Source organism: Polyodon spathula, chromosome 13 (assembly GCF_017654505.1).
Source record: "Polyodon spathula isolate WHYD16114869_AA chromosome 13, ASM1765450v1, whole genome shotgun sequence".
In the NCBI taxonomy this organism is placed as follows: domain Eukaryota; kingdom Metazoa; phylum Chordata; class Actinopteri; order Acipenseriformes; family Polyodontidae; genus Polyodon; species Polyodon spathula.
This window is the reverse complement of record NC_054546.1, coordinates 33,727,849-33,742,947: the sequence shown is the minus strand read 5'-3', so window position 1 is coordinate 33,742,947 and position 15,099 is coordinate 33,727,849. Positions and strand designations below refer to the sequence as shown.

The 15,099-nt window shown below is 41.2% G+C and overlaps 1 protein-coding gene across 5 annotated transcripts; it reads right to left on the bottom strand.

Annotated features, from left to right (window-relative positions):
• Positions 1 to 4,864: 4,864 nt before the first annotated feature.
• LOC121325698 (zinc finger and SCAN domain-containing protein 12-like) lies at positions 4,865 to 15,068 on the bottom strand. Of its 5 annotated transcripts, XM_041268556.1 has the most exons (7): positions 14,893 to 15,068; positions 13,822 to 13,875; positions 13,075 to 13,167; positions 11,998 to 12,686; positions 10,783 to 10,969; positions 7,024 to 7,218; positions 4,865 to 4,951 (listed from the first exon to the last, which is right to left on the bottom strand). In XM_041268556.1, exons 1-6 carry the CDS (start codon positions 14,921 to 14,923, stop codon positions 7,034 to 7,036), a joined length of 1,239 nt encoding a protein of 412 aa, XP_041124490.1. In that variant the 5' UTR covers positions 14,924 to 15,068; the 3' UTR covers positions 4,865 to 4,951; positions 7,024 to 7,033. The 5 variants fall into 5 exon arrangements, with proteins under 5 accessions (XP_041124490.1, XP_041124492.1, XP_041124493.1 ...); XM_041268558.1 differs by lacking the exon at positions 4,865 to 4,951 and having other exon boundaries at positions 7,034 to 7,218; positions 14,876 to 15,068; XM_041268559.1 differs by lacking the exon at positions 4,865 to 4,951 and having other exon boundaries at positions 7,034 to 7,218; positions 11,998 to 12,623.
• Positions 15,069 to 15,099: the final 31 nt, after the last annotated feature.

The following is a 15,099-nucleotide window of genomic DNA, read 5'->3' as shown; positions in this document are numbered from 1 at the left end:
GTAACTGTTCTCTAGTACAGCTTGGTAAAATGTGTAAGGTAAAATGTTTCATTTTTGGTCATCACTTGTATGCAAAGTTCCCAACTTACAGACTTTTCCTTTCATAGTGTAATTTCAGACTGTTTTACCACAGTCGGTTTGCTGCCTTTATATACACTTTCAGGATGCTCTTAAAAATGATATACCAGTTTGAATAACTGGAATTAAGTAATAAACTAACAGAGTTCCCGTTGCACTGTTGACATGTAATGCACATCAAGATTTAAACTAAAAATGAAACCCACAAAAAACTAAATATCTTTACAGAAAATAAATGTTTGTGATAATAACGTAGCCATTGAATTGTGGGTTTGTTTCCATGGCAATAGTTATTATTTGTTTATATAGCAGACGCCTTTATTCAAGGTGGCTTACAAAAACTAGGGTGTGTGAACTATGCGCTAGCTGCAGAGTCACTTACAACAATGTCTCACCCGAAAGACAGAACACAAGGAGGTTGAGTAACTTGCTCAGGTTTGCACAGTGAGTCAGTGGTTTAGCCAGGTTTGGAACCAGGGACCTCCTAGTTACAAGCCCTTTCTTTAACCACTGAACCACATAGCCTCCTACACAGTACATAATACACAATAATACTGTTCCAATGAACCATCAGGAACAACAGGGGAGCATTCCCTTGTCGGTCACGTGGTTTTTTTCTGACTGAAGTAGATTTCACTCTGACACGGTTACAGTACGGCAGTCAAAGACATTGACAGTGAATACACTGAAGACCTGCACATTGGCTTCATCAATAAATACATGTAATTAAGAGATAACAAGGACAACCTTGAATGGACTATGGATATTTTCAGGTGAACGAACAAAGAAATTCTATATCTTTGCTCCAGCGACAGAAATGGTGAACTCTGGTGATCTGTAATTGATTCAAAGATATTGACTGTTGTTATTCTAGCAACAACAGAGCTTGAAGTGGTTGTAGCTAACACGGTAATTCTGTACCTTTTTTCACGCCATGCACATCTATTCACTAAATGGGTATCCAAAAGTGCAATTGTGAAAGAAACATGACATCTAGTACAAACTTGCTTTAAAAAAATCTTTTTTCATGCTGTCTTGCACTTCATTGGTTAGTTCACCCAGATACATTGTACCCACCCCTTCAGGGCATTTTCCCTGTCAGTATCAACTTGTGCTTCCTCTAATGCAGGGGTAGGCAATTCCGGTCTTGGAGGGCCGCTGTCCCTGTTGTACCCTAAATTAATTAACTGGACGAATTAAGCCTGTAATAAGCACTTAAGTGGTCCAATTAAGTAATTTAGGATACAGTTGGAACAAAAACCAGGAGGGATACCAGCCCTCCAGGACCTGATTGCCCACCACTGCTTTAATCACTCGCATGCTTTGAAGCCAGTAAGATCCTGTTTTAAAAAGATAATACATGTTTACTGTAACATGTGTTCCCTTCAAAACTGCACATTTGAGACTTATAATGAATGGGACTGTTTTAGCTACATCGAGGAGTAATGTTGCATTAATTACAATTCTATTCAAATGATCCTTATTCCTCCATTGTTTTAGTTAAGTACCATTGCTTTCGTTATTGTTAACACCCACCAATGACTTACATCAACATACAGTGAGGTTATAAATGACATTAGGTGTTATGCCACTCATTTGCTATTTGGATGGTATTTGGATCCTCTGCACGGCATAGCACTTTACATATTGACATTACATTTCTATTTGTAGAAAAAAAAGGCTTCTAGGTATGTAGCCTACTGTCTGTCAGTTTATCAACCCTTGCAGCTGTACTTTTCTACTGTGAACCTCTGATTGGTCAATATTTGTATCATATATCATCAGTGATGAGCAGGGGTAAACAGTTATCTGTCGAAGCTAATGGAAGCTAAAAAAAAATGTATTTCAAAAGAATTACTCACCTTTGTAATCTGACAGCCTTCCAGGTAGATCACAAAACAATTCCACTCTTCCCACATTCACAGGAATGTAACAGGTGTGGCTAACACAGGGTTAGATCAAGATACTGCTTTTTGTATGCGTCATGATTTGTGTTGGGAGCACTGGAGATCCAATACAATGGTAACAGGCAGCTGGCTTTGATAGTCATTGATCGGACTACAGTGGTGACATTTACATAATTTGACCAGTGGTATGACAATAGTTACTGTACCATGGTACCATATCAGTACAATGTGCTACCATATTAGCAATATTTCTACAAAATCCTGTGTTTCTGGTAATGCGCTGGTCTGTTAATGGTTCTGCTTGTGATTCCAGAGGATAATGTACTGGTAATTTAATAGTACGTCATAAATGGCTAGTTTCACAGATGCTAATTATCACTAACATTGGACTACCAAGTAAGGTAGTCCATGCTTTGGGCTATTCAAGGTTTTGCTAGCCAAAACTCTCATGGGGTGAAAGAGCAGTCCAGTCTCATTGCCTTGAGCTGCAAGGTCATCTGCTGGAGGATCACAGTCCTGGCAATAGAAAAACCCCTTGGCTAACTGACTGCAGTTAGCATTGTCACACTAGAAGTCAAGACTGACTACCTGCTCTTCCACGTCAGGTCAAGCCCTTTATAAACACCTCCTAATATTAATCCTCCCACACTATAAACGTCAGCCTGTTTGCAAATACCAACAGCGATTACCAATTTACTTCCTCTCTCCCACCCTTTGCAACTAAATTTACCTCCCTGACAAAAGCGGTGCTGAATAATGGATGCTGTGTATTCAACACAACTCTCCGCATCAGGATACCCGATCACACTCTATTGCTGAGGTCCAGTGTTGCGGTAACTGGAGAGAAATGAGCTCACCTTGAAATCTGGCAGGTACCAGATATGGGATGAGCCATCCTCGCTCCCATCGGCTGCTCAATCAGGCCAGTGGGAAGGGGCAGGGGTATAAAGGTTAAAACTCAACGAAATGTCTCAGGACGTCAGGGTTCATCAGCAAGATATTTTGGATTAACTGCAATACAGAATGGCAACCTTCGTTCCAGTGAGTATCTGGTCAGAGGGATGTTAAACTTACCTTGCTGATGAATCCAGTTTTATTTCCTGTATTCAGATCTTGTTTAATATATAAAAAAAATAGCTGAGGTGTGAAAAATAGTGGCACTGTAGTGTAACTAAATAACAGCTGCTTTGATACAGCAATTTAAGATCACAAAAAACATTAACTACATTTTGAGATCACCGCATGTTTATTTAACTGTATTTTAAGTAGATTACAGTAGTGCACACTGCAGCATACACTGTACAGTTTACTATTGTACTATTACTCTTTCTTGTGTAACCCTTGCTTTAATCTGCCTCCACAGAATAAGCTCTTTGTTCTTTTAAAAAGCTGTGTTTATTTGCTCTGTCATCATATGAATATGGTGTACGCACTGCACTAGTTGGTATGCAATTGAATAATGCGATTTCATGTGATTCATTACCAGCAAACTAGACTGTGACTCTAAAACAAGGTTAACTTTCTGTACCTTCAGAATTGGTATTAATTCTGGAGAAGAAATCCTCAATATTTAAAGGTACTGTTATATAATACGATATTGCGCCTTATCATTCTTGAGTGGGACACAATACAGCTACTACTTTAATCTCATGTTTCTGATGTAGTGCACTGCAAGACAAAGGTGCAACAGTCTGGGATATTCTCCAGATACCTGATATTGGATTTTCATTTCACATATTATCTAGCTAATTACTAGCAGCATTATTTTACAATACATTTTTAACAATGGTCTGATATCCAGGTACTAGGCTTTTTTTTTTTTCTTAGCATAGAACACCTAGCTTATTTTTTTTCAAAAAACGTAAACCAAATACTGGCGTTGAGCTGTAATGGTAAATATATGATGCAGTACAATATACCCAATGCTTACTGTGCAATAGTAGTTGTGCATTTTCACCACTTAGGAAGTCACTCCTCTAACCCCCTCTCCCTCTCCCTGACAGTGTGCCTCTTGCTATGGGAACAGTGGCCCTCTCCAGCTCTTCGGAATGGGTCGCACAGGAGGTTACCTCTCCCTGCTCTCGTACCATGGGCCGACGATAGGGCCCCGTCCGCGCCTCGTCTGCCACACACCCCGACTGACACTGCGCGAGATCTGCCGTCTCATCCGCATGATGAGGCAGGTCCGGATCAAGGAGGCAGCCAAAGCCAGCAAAGCTCGGTAAGCTCATACCTTCCACACACAAATACCCTCCTGACATACATATCTAGCTGCACAACAGACTCTAGTACAGGAATAATACATCTTAAAAACAGATAGACATTATGCTTGGTATTTGTGCAATTATGCAATCCTGCTGCATCTTGAAAATTCAGATAACCAGACAACAGGTATATCCATCCTTTTCCAAGCTATGCTTTTACTATGCATACTCTAATACATTGCATAGTTTTTTTTGTCTATGCGTGCATAAACATATACACAATAAACTTCTTCCTCGCAACCAGCACACCAATTACCTGTCAGAGATCTCTCTATTAAGAACTGCTCTTTATCAAGGCCATTCTACTTAGTCCATTTTGTGTTTGTAAAATATGGATTAAATCTGGCCCTTTAACAATCACAACAATCTATGATAAAAATGATCATCTCATTACACCAAATTCTTTGATTTCATCTTTTAATCCAGGATTTATACAAATGAATCTCTCACGTCTTAAAAAAGGGGCAACTACAAATATGTGTGCTTGCTTTGCATCTGTCATTGCCTGACTGTGTCTCTGAGTCTCGCTGTTGTATCTGTTCCAGCCCCCAGGCCCCCGATCTCTCAGCTCCAGTCTCTCCGGTGGCAATGACCTCTGAGAAGCACTGCCTGTCCTCGTGTTTCTGGCGTCGCCGCAGCGCCAACATCAAGCGGGTGGGGTGAGCCCTTCAGCGGGGCCAGGCCATTAGGGCCTCCCTCCTCCTGCAGCACAGAGAGGACAGACAGATGCAGTTTCCTCAGGTGCTGTCACCCCCTCCTCTCCCTTCCTCTGCAGGCTCTCTGTCTGCTTTCTCTCTCTGTCTGTAATTTTTATATGGCTGTAAAACTGTTGACGCTGTTATAATATAACTCTGAATAAAGATGGTACTTCAAACACGGTCATTAACTACTGTAACACCCAGCAATGTAACAAATGTTGAATCTGTAATTCCCTCTATATTGCAAAGTACAACATGGGTTTTATTTACTAAGCCCGTTTCTCTAAAAAGAAAACAAAAACTCAATTGACAAAAAAAAGTAGAAAAAAACACTGTCTAGTTTCACAGACCCTTGAACTACCTAAGGTAACTATAGGTAGTAGGTCTGCGAAACTAGCCAGTTGAGTTTTATTTGTAGAAAAAAAGTGGAGCGAAAATTTTGCACAGGTACCCTTTCTTGAACATGTCTCCTTACTATTTTGTAATTGTTTTGTCTAAAACCACAGCTTTTTGCCAGTTCCATGTGTAAAAGCTACTTGTTTGTCAGTGTTTGTGTGTGTTATAATATTCTTAATAAAGGCATGCACAGTGTTCTCACTGACCTTTTAGAGCTGTGTTCCGTTTGTCTTTATAACTATTATTATTCATAATTTTGTGACTGAATGCCTGCACCTTATGGAAAATATAATAAAGAACTATTCTGAAGCTAAGGTGGGTAGAAAATACATTTGTTGAAACCAATTTACATGGCTAGAAAATACTGGTGGCAAATTGTTTTTAACTGAAATGCTTGTTATAGAGTTCTTTAAAATGCCAGTCATTAGCTTTAACTTCAAGTCTCTTGCTACTTGCTAGGGTATTTCTTCAAAATATTTCACACAGTCAATTACTCTAACAATTAAGACAGCTTACATCCACTATTACCTAGTTCTAACATTTTGAAAGAAAAACATGTTCCTTATAAAATTATATCTGGTCCCATATTAAGTTAAGAAAGCTCAGATTGCAAGCCTTTCAGCTCCACAGTAATTTCACCTTGTGAGTGAAATGGTCCCCATTCTTTAAAGCTTCTTTCCAGTCATTAACCAACCAGCTGCTTATCTTATTGACTGACATGCTTTCAGCCAGTAACATGCTATGAAGTGGCCTAGGAAATGAAACACTAAGAGACTACCTAAAAGTAAAGTACCAGAATTATTCAATAAGCTATTAAATTAAGAACCTACTAAAGAGTTACTGCTCACTGCAATGCTCTTTTCAATGCAAAACAATACATTTTCCTGAGGCTTATGAGTAAAGGGCAACAAAGTGGTAAAACATTTTGATTTTGGGATTGTTTGCAGTGACCACAATTGCAAATGCATAGTAGAGATTCCCTTAATACCTTCCTAATGCCCGTCTATTATATATAATGCCCGTCTATTATTATATTCTATACTAACTATGCAGTGGTGAACTTCAGGGCAAAGTAGAACTTCACTGGTCATAGGTGCTGAGATGTAATGACACTCACCAGAACCATACTGTCATATGCTGTACACATTGCATCTCAAGACCCTGACTGATGCCATTAGAGTAAGTGTGTCAGTCAGTGCAACATATAAACCAGCTGTAAGAAAGGAATGTCGAGAGGACAAGCTGGGAGTGGATCTATAAAGCTTAATTTCAAGAAACAGTGGAATCTTCAACTTGAACCTCATTTCTATATTGTAGAGATGTATTAGCCAAGCACAATGCCTATATCCTGGAATTGCATCCCACACAAACTCAGGATATGAGCAGCCATGGTCCTACAGGGTGGCTAACAAAGGAGATTGGACCAGGGGAGGGGGTGGTATATCAACACATTATCAGAATATTTCCTTTCCTAACCATTTAAGATTTTACTGTAGGTGTGATTTGCAGAATTCTGTTTTGGCGTCTCTGCTTAGAATCATGAGCTGCAGCATTTTTGACCTCATCTCAAATTCAAATGTTCAACTGTGTGAAACAAATGCATGCGACTTTCCCCAAAAGTCAGTGGCTGTTTTCTGATAGAAAATGCAACCTTTTCAGTAGCTGGCATAACAATGCTACCTTTATGCCCTCACAACACTTGGTCTTCAGTGGGTGTAATCAGCGCTTCCAAACTGCCTGTGCACATCTTCTGCGATATAAGCTCTTTTCTGGCATGCAAGCCCAAAGCATGGGGAACGGTTTCCTCACTCCCCACCGTCAGTGTTAGCGGAGCCGCCTGACTGCCTCCCTCTATATCCAGGACATCAGTGTTCTCTGTAAAGATATTAACATCACCTGTGCAGAAAGTTAAAAGGAAACATATTCACATAGTATGTACATTATCAGGTCCTATTCAGAGAGCCAGGATATCGTACAATTAACTAGATGCTCGTGTTTTGTGAAGGTAGACGGAGGTTCCAGTATCATTTGGGGTGCCATATCCCAGCTTGAGCCCTTACATTTTTCTGAAAGGCAGGATGAATGCTACCGACTATCAAACCTACACGTTTGAGACCTATAGTGAATAGATGGGCATGAAGTGTAAAATGCATAGAATTATTTTATTAGCTCCTAGAGACAATGCTAGAAAGCTCATTACTCAAGGCTGTGCGTGAATTGGAGCCAGACTAAAAGATTAATGCAGAGCCCATGTAACTACTAATGCCAGCATGGATGTCAGAGTCCAGGGCAGGGATCCAGGATCTGGCAGCAAGGTCTACTTTCAGGACAGCGACAGACGATACATCAGACTGGCTGACACCAGTTATTGATTTACAAACCCTTGCGGCCCTTAGAAAATGGTACACAAACTTGAAGGGGTGTAAAAGACTCCATGTCAAGACTCTCAGAGTGTGTTTAACTGATTACCTTATGGAGCAACAAATGACAGTCAGCATAGGGGGACTGCCTTGGACAGTTTTTGTTTTAGGAACAAGGTAGCAGTATTTGAATGACAGGTTACTTCTATTGCAGGGAGTAAGTAAATTTTGATTCCTGCAGTCTTTTAGAGACAAGTGTCTGTCATTTCAAGTTGCACTTTGATGTAAATTGAAAATGTTCAAAGGATTTGCTCAGGTAACCCACCTAGGACACGGGTCTCTCTGAAATGGGAAAACAACAGAATGTGAAACACTGCATTTTATCAGGTAAGGTAAAATTGTTTATAATTGAAAATAAATTAACACTAAGAAGGTTAAAGTATGATATCAAATCTTTAAACTTAAGTGTTTGTGCCTTTTATAACATTCTTGCTGCAAATTAAATCACAGACTAGGCATCTGCTCAATGAGTATATTTTGTATTTGAGTAATCTAAACCGGAAACAACAGCTCTTAAAATGTGTTGGGAGAAAGTCCCACTCACGCACCCAGGTCAAAGACGCAGCTTTTCGAATTAAACATTTGTTTCAATATTTGTATCCGTATGTCCTATGGGATTGCTCACAGCCACTGCTCTCCTTCCGTACGGTCTCCAACGAGCGCGGCTGTTTTGCGTTCTGAACGAACACTGCTGCACGCTTCCCTTTCAGTCACGTAGCTGTTTATCTGTTTCAACAATGTAGCGGATGCGAAGGATTTTATTACACAGAAGCTCACAGGAACATGACCCTCGAGGTACAAGGTAAGGGCAGTGAAACATTAGTCTTGATCATGCTCTGCAGTACAATACACTGGCGGCAGCTTTTGTAACGATGAGGTCAAGGGGTGTTTGCTAACACTAAGAGTAGCTCAGGAAGGAAGTCCTCTACACACATTATTACATGTTCTGAAAAGAAGAAAAAAACATTATTGCCTTATACTATCTTTTTCCTTTAAGTAATCTGATTCCTTTTACAGTGATTTGTATAGGTAATGAATCCCTCTCACTATCTTCCACCAGTTAAACATGTCCAGGGGTTTCTAATGTTGAAGCGAGTTTGGTCAGCGAAAGAAGCTACAAGTGAACAAGATGGATACAAATCAAATCCAACAGAATGCCACCACCTTTACTAACACAGGTAAGACAACTGGACAAGGTTTCAAAATGGAATATTTGAGCTAATGCCATTGAATCATAACAGATTCAGGAATACAACACAGTTCTTGTTCAGGATAACCATTGTTTAATATACAGTAACTGTACTAAAGCTAACAAGTATACCCTGCTTCCCTTTACCACGACACCACACTGCCTCCAAGTCCCTCATCTCCACACACTGGACCACCACACTGCCTCCGCCCCTCACCTCCACCCACTGGACCACCACACTGCCTCCGTCCCTCATCTCCAACCACTGGACCACCACACTGCCTCCGTCACTCATCTCCAACCACTGGACCACCACACTGCCTCCGTCCCTCATCTCCACCCACTGGACCATCACACTGCCTCCGTCCCTCATCTCCACCCACTGGACCATCACACTGCCTCCGTCCCTCATCTCCACCCACTGGACCATCACACTGCCTCCGTCCCTCATCTCCACCCACTGGACCATCACACTGCCTCCGTCCCTCATCTCCACCCACTGGACCACCACACTGCCTCCGTCCCTCATCTCCACCCACTGGACCACCACACTGCCTCCGTCCCTCATCTCCACCCACTGGACCACCACACTGCCTCCGTCCCTCATCTCCACCCACTGGACCACCACACTGCCTCCGTCCCTCATCTCCACCCACTGGACCACCACACTGTCTCTGTCCCTCATCTCCACCCACTGGACCACCACACTGCCTCCGTCCCTCAGCTCCACGCACTGGACCACCACACTGCCTCCATTCCTCATCTCCACCCACTGGACCAAAACACTGTCTCTCAGCCCCACATTGTCTCCAAGTTCACCAGCTCTAACCACTAGGTGACACTCCATCCCAGTCCCTCAGCTCAGTTTCCAGTTGCTATTGAAAAGATCCTTGTTAATGGAATTAGTCATTTAGTTGCCATCTGATAGGGAGGCTCATTGGGCTCTCTAAAGTGTCAGTGTGTTTCTGGAGACAATGCGGTAGTTATCAATCGCCTGCACGATCTCGATCCCTGTAAACTACAATGCCACTGGTTCACTTTCCATCACAAGTCACTTAAAACCATGGGTGGGGAGAGAACTCATGAAAAGCAATGGCAACAGCTCAGACATACCAACAACAAAGGACTAATCATTGTGTTTATGGTAGTGCACCAGAACACAAAACTGAGATGCCAGAACTACATGGGGTGCTGTAATTGTGTATTGTTGTTTCAAAGCGAACACAATTTCACATTGATTCCAAATAAATATACACAGTAAATAGAATCTGACACATTTACAAACGAGAAGAGGCCATTTGGCCCATCTATGCTCATCCAATTCCCAGTAGCTGATTGACCTTAAAACATTGTCAAGTTAGATCTTAAAGGAATCATGTAATTCAGCATCAACATGACTTCGTAACTCAAACAGACTTTGGCAAGGGTATGGAATGAAGAAGTGTGCCCTTCCCTCTGTCCTAAGTTTATCTCCACTTAATTTCCAATGGTATCCTCTGATCCTGGTTTCTGTAATGTGCTTAAAGTTTTGCTTACGTTTAACTTTGTCAACTCCTTTTAAGATTTTAAAGATTTCAATCATGTCCCTCTTATTTGTTCTTTGTTCGAGGCTAAACAGATTCAGTTCTTTCAGCTCCTCTTGCCTTTAGGGGGTATCGTTCGGTTGGTATTTTGCATGTTTGCTGAAATAACATTAGTCAATATTGAAATAAGTTACAATTGGCTTGGAACTCATGAACACAATATCAGGTGTGCATTTGGGATCTCCAAGAGAGGTTCAAGTCTCACTTCAGATCTACTGAACCACGTGATGAAGGAGGCCAGTCTTACCATCTCCCAATCGTGGGTTCTTCCCTGCCCAGGCCCGTCGGCGTGTGTTCCCTCTTGCTGCCCCATGCATTTTCTCCTGGTGCCTCTGGAGGTGGTGTTTCCTGCGGAAGGGGTAGCCACAGTCAGGGCACTCGAACCCCCCTCGAGACGTGTGGGCACGGACATGTGCCTTCAGCATGACTTCAGTCTGCAACAGAAACAAAGCACCAGAGCCATTTAAAACTACAGTTCAAAAACCTCATCAACTTGTCATGTTATATGAAGGGTTTCTTTTTTTAACTAATAAAACACCACATCAAGAAATACAAATCACACTCTATTGCACAAATACAGAAAACCAATTCTCTCTGGCCAGCTGGGAGGAAAAAGTACACATGGTATACATGTTGCAATCTTTTAACTTTTATGCTGCAACAGTTTGTTCTGTAGAAGTTTTCTACTTGTTGGATTTAACAATTTATTTGCAGACTGTAAAACAGTATTGAAAGTTGAATTATACTTTCCCAGTTTTTAAAAATGATCACATTTGTAGAATATTCTAACTATTATTGCATCTATTATTGTACTAAGACATGCACTTGTACTTCACTGCATTATTGTATATAAAATAACTATATTAATAAAAACGGAAACTAAAGTGTGACATACACACATAAGAACATTACAAATGAGAGATCTTTCAGCCCACGCTTGGCTGGTTCCTAGTAGTTCATTGATCCCAAAACTTTGTCAGGTCTGAACTTACCTGCTGCATACTTTTACCACCGTCTCCACTTAATTTACAACTGTGTCCCCCGGCTCTGCTCTCTGTGCTTTACTTAGGGTTTCCTTTAAAGATTTAACTTCAACCAAGTCTCTCTCCTCCTTCGGTGAAGGTTTAGCCATGAATAGATTTAGTACCCTCAACCTTCAAAACTTCATTTCTTTAAGCCCTGTGCATTGTACAGGCTTCCTTTGATTTGTACTCTACAGTTATGACTACGCCACAAAGCACTCTGCTTGACCTTTTTAATTTCTGCCCAGCACAGTCCGGATGATGACAGAGATGAGTCCATTACAATACCAAGGTTATTTTTTCATGGTGGGCCTGTTCTAGTTCTGTATCATCAACACCTACTTCAGCCTGCACTGTATCCCTGTCACCGGGGGTTTGGATCGTCAGCAACAGATAATTAATAAAACAAATAACCAAATGAAAAGGAGGCTCTCACTCACCTTGAACCTCCAGCCACAGCCCTGCTGACTGCATTCATATGGCCTCTCCTGGGCGTGAACACGCATGTGCTTGCGCAATGTGGCACGGTCGGTGTAGACGTTCCCACAGAGGGGGCAGCGTTGGCAGCCGACTGCATGGAGCTGCCTGTGTGCCTGTGCCAGGGCTGGAAGGGCTGAACTAAACTCACACTGCGGGCAGGAGTAGACCCGGGGGGCTGCCATGTGGCGCTGCCGGTGAGCTACCAGCCTGCTCCGGGAGGCAAATGTTTTTCCGCAGCGCTCACACAGGAAGTCCCTTCTGGGCCGGTGGGTCTCGCTGTGCCTCTGCAGGAAACGGTGCTTCTGAAACACCTTTCCACAAACTGGACAGTCAAATCCACCTGAAGAAGTATTCTTGGGAAGGGCACCACTTTCTGGGACTGCCAAGCTTTCAATGTCAACACATTTTCCATCTTGGTTATCCAAAGGGCCTCTTGTTTCCGGTTCCAAAACTAACAGTAAACCCAGACAGTCATTTTCTGATGCTGCATCCTGTGTGGCTACCACATCCTCACAACGAGGAGGGTTGTGTAAAGGTGAGCCGGCAGGCTGTAGTTTATGTGTGCTGCGGTAGTGGTAAGCCAGCACTGTGCGAGACAAGAAACATCGGCCACACAATTCACAAAGGTAAGACCCACTGCCAGTGGTGTCTATGGAGAAATTGATAGAGATTGTTAATGACATTCCATCTGTGTTTTCATGTCCTCTCTCAAGGACAGACTGACAATTGTGCCAAATTGTGTAGGTTGAGACTTGACAATATCTTGTTTTATTTGACCAGAGATGGAGTTGAAATGTGATAAAAGGCACAAGAGGCTTGTGAAATGACTCACTGTGTCAGCAGTTTCCAACTAATGATGGAAATTAAACATTAAAATAAAAACACATATGAGAATCAACCCTTAATACAAGCTTTTTCACTTCCCTTCCAGCTACACAGAAAGAACAAAGTCTCTGAACGCTTTTGGTGAATTTTGGGAGACAAGGATAAAGTAAAATACATAGCACGGGACGTTGTAAGGATGGTCTCAAGCTTACGTTCTGCCTTGTGGTGGATGAACTCAGAAATCTGGCGAAACTCGCTTCGGCACTCCCCGCAAATCAGCTGGTCCAGCTGTCTTCCTCCTCTCTCTGAAACACAAAGATTAATTTGGGCATCACACAGCACACTTGTAAAATATAATTACATGCTAAGCTTTCCCTCACTCATATGGCCTTGTTCCTCACAACCAAACTGCTCCCCAAACAGCTACCATGTCAACATTACCTTATACAATTCATTTTTGGTGGGTGAAAATATGTTACAGTCAGTTGAACGGAAAGTCATTTTGCAGAACTGTTTGTTTATACGGTACTGCAGAATCAACTATCTAATTCTATACTGCCCTCTAGTGGGCATTTATGTTCTAACAGATTTTTATAAAAAGCACAAATGAAATGATCCATATATTCCTATCCCACTTCGGTGTAAAGATTAGTCTGTTCTGACCAAGAAGGAACAAATCATTAAGAGATAGACTATTTTTAAAGTACAAATATTTTTTCTGCCCATTGGCTTATTAGACAGTGTGCCATTTGGGGGGAGGAGGAAACTTGCATATCCCTTTGTCCCAATATTTACTGGAGGAGTGTACATGCAGTGTTCGCTATGTATCTAAAAATGTGAGATGTGTGCCATACGCTTAATAAAACACTTCCCTAAAATTAATCAGGCAAATAAATACAGCGTTACACTTTCAATCAAGCCTCGTTGGAAGTGCGGGGCCTCTAAATCAACAAACACACCTTCAATATTGGCACGATGATCTATTTCAGTCATTTCAGATCTTGGATTTCCTCCTGTAAATAATATAAAACAATTGAGAAACTTAACAACACATGTATTAAACTGCAAGTAAGGTCAGCGTGTATAAAATCAGTATATAATAGCTCGCTATATTGTTTAAAGTAGGTTACAAACTTCATTGCAAGGATATTTTATGTTATTTGCGGAATTCAGTAACTCGGGGACTTAACTATAAAAAAAGCAATCGTGGAAAATGCCTTCCTAAATCATTGCAGACACCAATCTACTGCAGATCCGTATCCATGTCCGCACCGTACTGTGCAGGTGACTCTCACCAGCAGATGCACTCCAATACAAACAATAAGTTTTAAAATCTTATTTAAAGCCCCCAGTGTTATTGTGACACTATTTTACTGGAAACATACAACAGTCAGTTATTTTCAACGTGCATTTCTAAATACACAATACATTTACAAAACGGCACTACACCTTAGGAATGAAATACAACACACATTAAATCAATGCGTTTATTATATAACCGACGAAACGGGAAAGATTAATCAAGCGCTTTACTTTGCAAAGTGTATTTTACTTTTTTCTGTTTAAATCTAACAGGGATGGCCTCAAAATTGAGCATAGATTGATTTGATTTTTTTTTCTAACACGATAAATCCACGTTGAAAACACTGATTATGGATACTGCATGTAAGAGAGTACTAGGTATAGAATACGGAGTAAATTGCATTCTGGAGAGAAGACTGGTTAAAGTTGCAGAAAGTTCTGTCTCCTTAACCATTCACACTGTGACAGTATAACACTGGTGTTTTAGCAAGAAAAAAATCTCAATGCTTTTAGCGTATACATTACAGCCTCCGAGAGAAATTATTTTGTTTAATCTGAATGAAGAGCAGGGGGTTATCGTATATACAGTTGATAGATGTTTCTTCCACGTAGCCTTAGTTTGCAAGAATGTGAAACAGAGTGAATAAATAGGTCTCTGTTCTTAGCTGAAATGCAAAGGCATGCCACACTGTCTCAAAAGCTGTCTATTACCCTCGAAAATACCAAACCTTTACGTTTCTCGCTCCCAACATGATTCATTACATCATCAACAACCTGATCATCTCGCTACAAAATGTGGTCACTCTTCAACGTCCTCTGAAAAGCCACACGCATGTTTTACAATATCACCCAATATCCAACTCAATTTTGTACCGCTGAAACGCCTGGCTATACCGTTTTTTATTTTATTTTATTTACCTTCACTTCCTTCCGCC

Coding starts and splice junctions, on each gene's coding strand:
- LOC121325698 (XM_041268556.1), bottom strand. CDS start 14,923: ATGAATCATGTTGGGAGCGAGAAACGTAAAG. Junction 13,168..13,821: donor TCATCGTGCCAATATTGAAG/GTGTGTTTGTTG, acceptor TTTGTGTTTCAG/AGAGAGGAGGAAGACAGCTG. Junction 7,219..10,782: donor GAACCCACGATTGGGAGATG/GTAAGACTGGCC, acceptor ATATCTTTACAG/AGAACACTGATGTCCTGGAT.